The sequence below is a fragment of the Wasmannia auropunctata genome, unplaced genomic scaffold, assembly GCF_000956235.1.
Source record: "Wasmannia auropunctata unplaced genomic scaffold, wasmannia.A_1.0 LD336074.1, whole genome shotgun sequence".
Lineage (NCBI taxonomy): Eukaryota > Metazoa > Arthropoda > Insecta > Hymenoptera > Formicidae > Wasmannia > Wasmannia auropunctata.
In genome coordinates, this window is record NW_012026816.1 from 4,387,873 (window position 1) to 4,388,113 (window position 241).

A 241-nucleotide genomic window follows, 5' to 3' on the forward strand; every position below is an offset into this window, starting at 1 on the left:
TCATCTTACTAAGTACAGGTAATTATTATTATTCTTGTATGTATCATATATATATATATATATATATATATATATATATATATATACTGGTTCAAAAAATTAAAGGATCACCTGTTCTATTCTCTAAAAATAGGCAAACTTTAAGATAGAGCAATTTCGTCAAAAATGATCATATCGAGATGTTTAAAAAAGCATTTTACAGCTTGAAATCTGTACTGTCCAAATCGATACTTTAGAAAAC

At 24.1% G+C, this 241-nt stretch overlaps 1 protein-coding gene across 1 annotated transcript in view; it reads right to left on the reverse strand.

Moving 5' to 3' along the window:
- LOC105449787 overlaps positions 1–241 on the reverse strand; it is a 1,421-nt gene continuing 1,180 nt past the window's right edge. The window contains exon 3 of the mRNA XM_011689171.1: positions 1–8. Within this exon, the coding sequence (XP_011687473.1) occupies positions 1–8 (8 nt within the window). The remainder of the gene's footprint in view (positions 9–241) is intronic.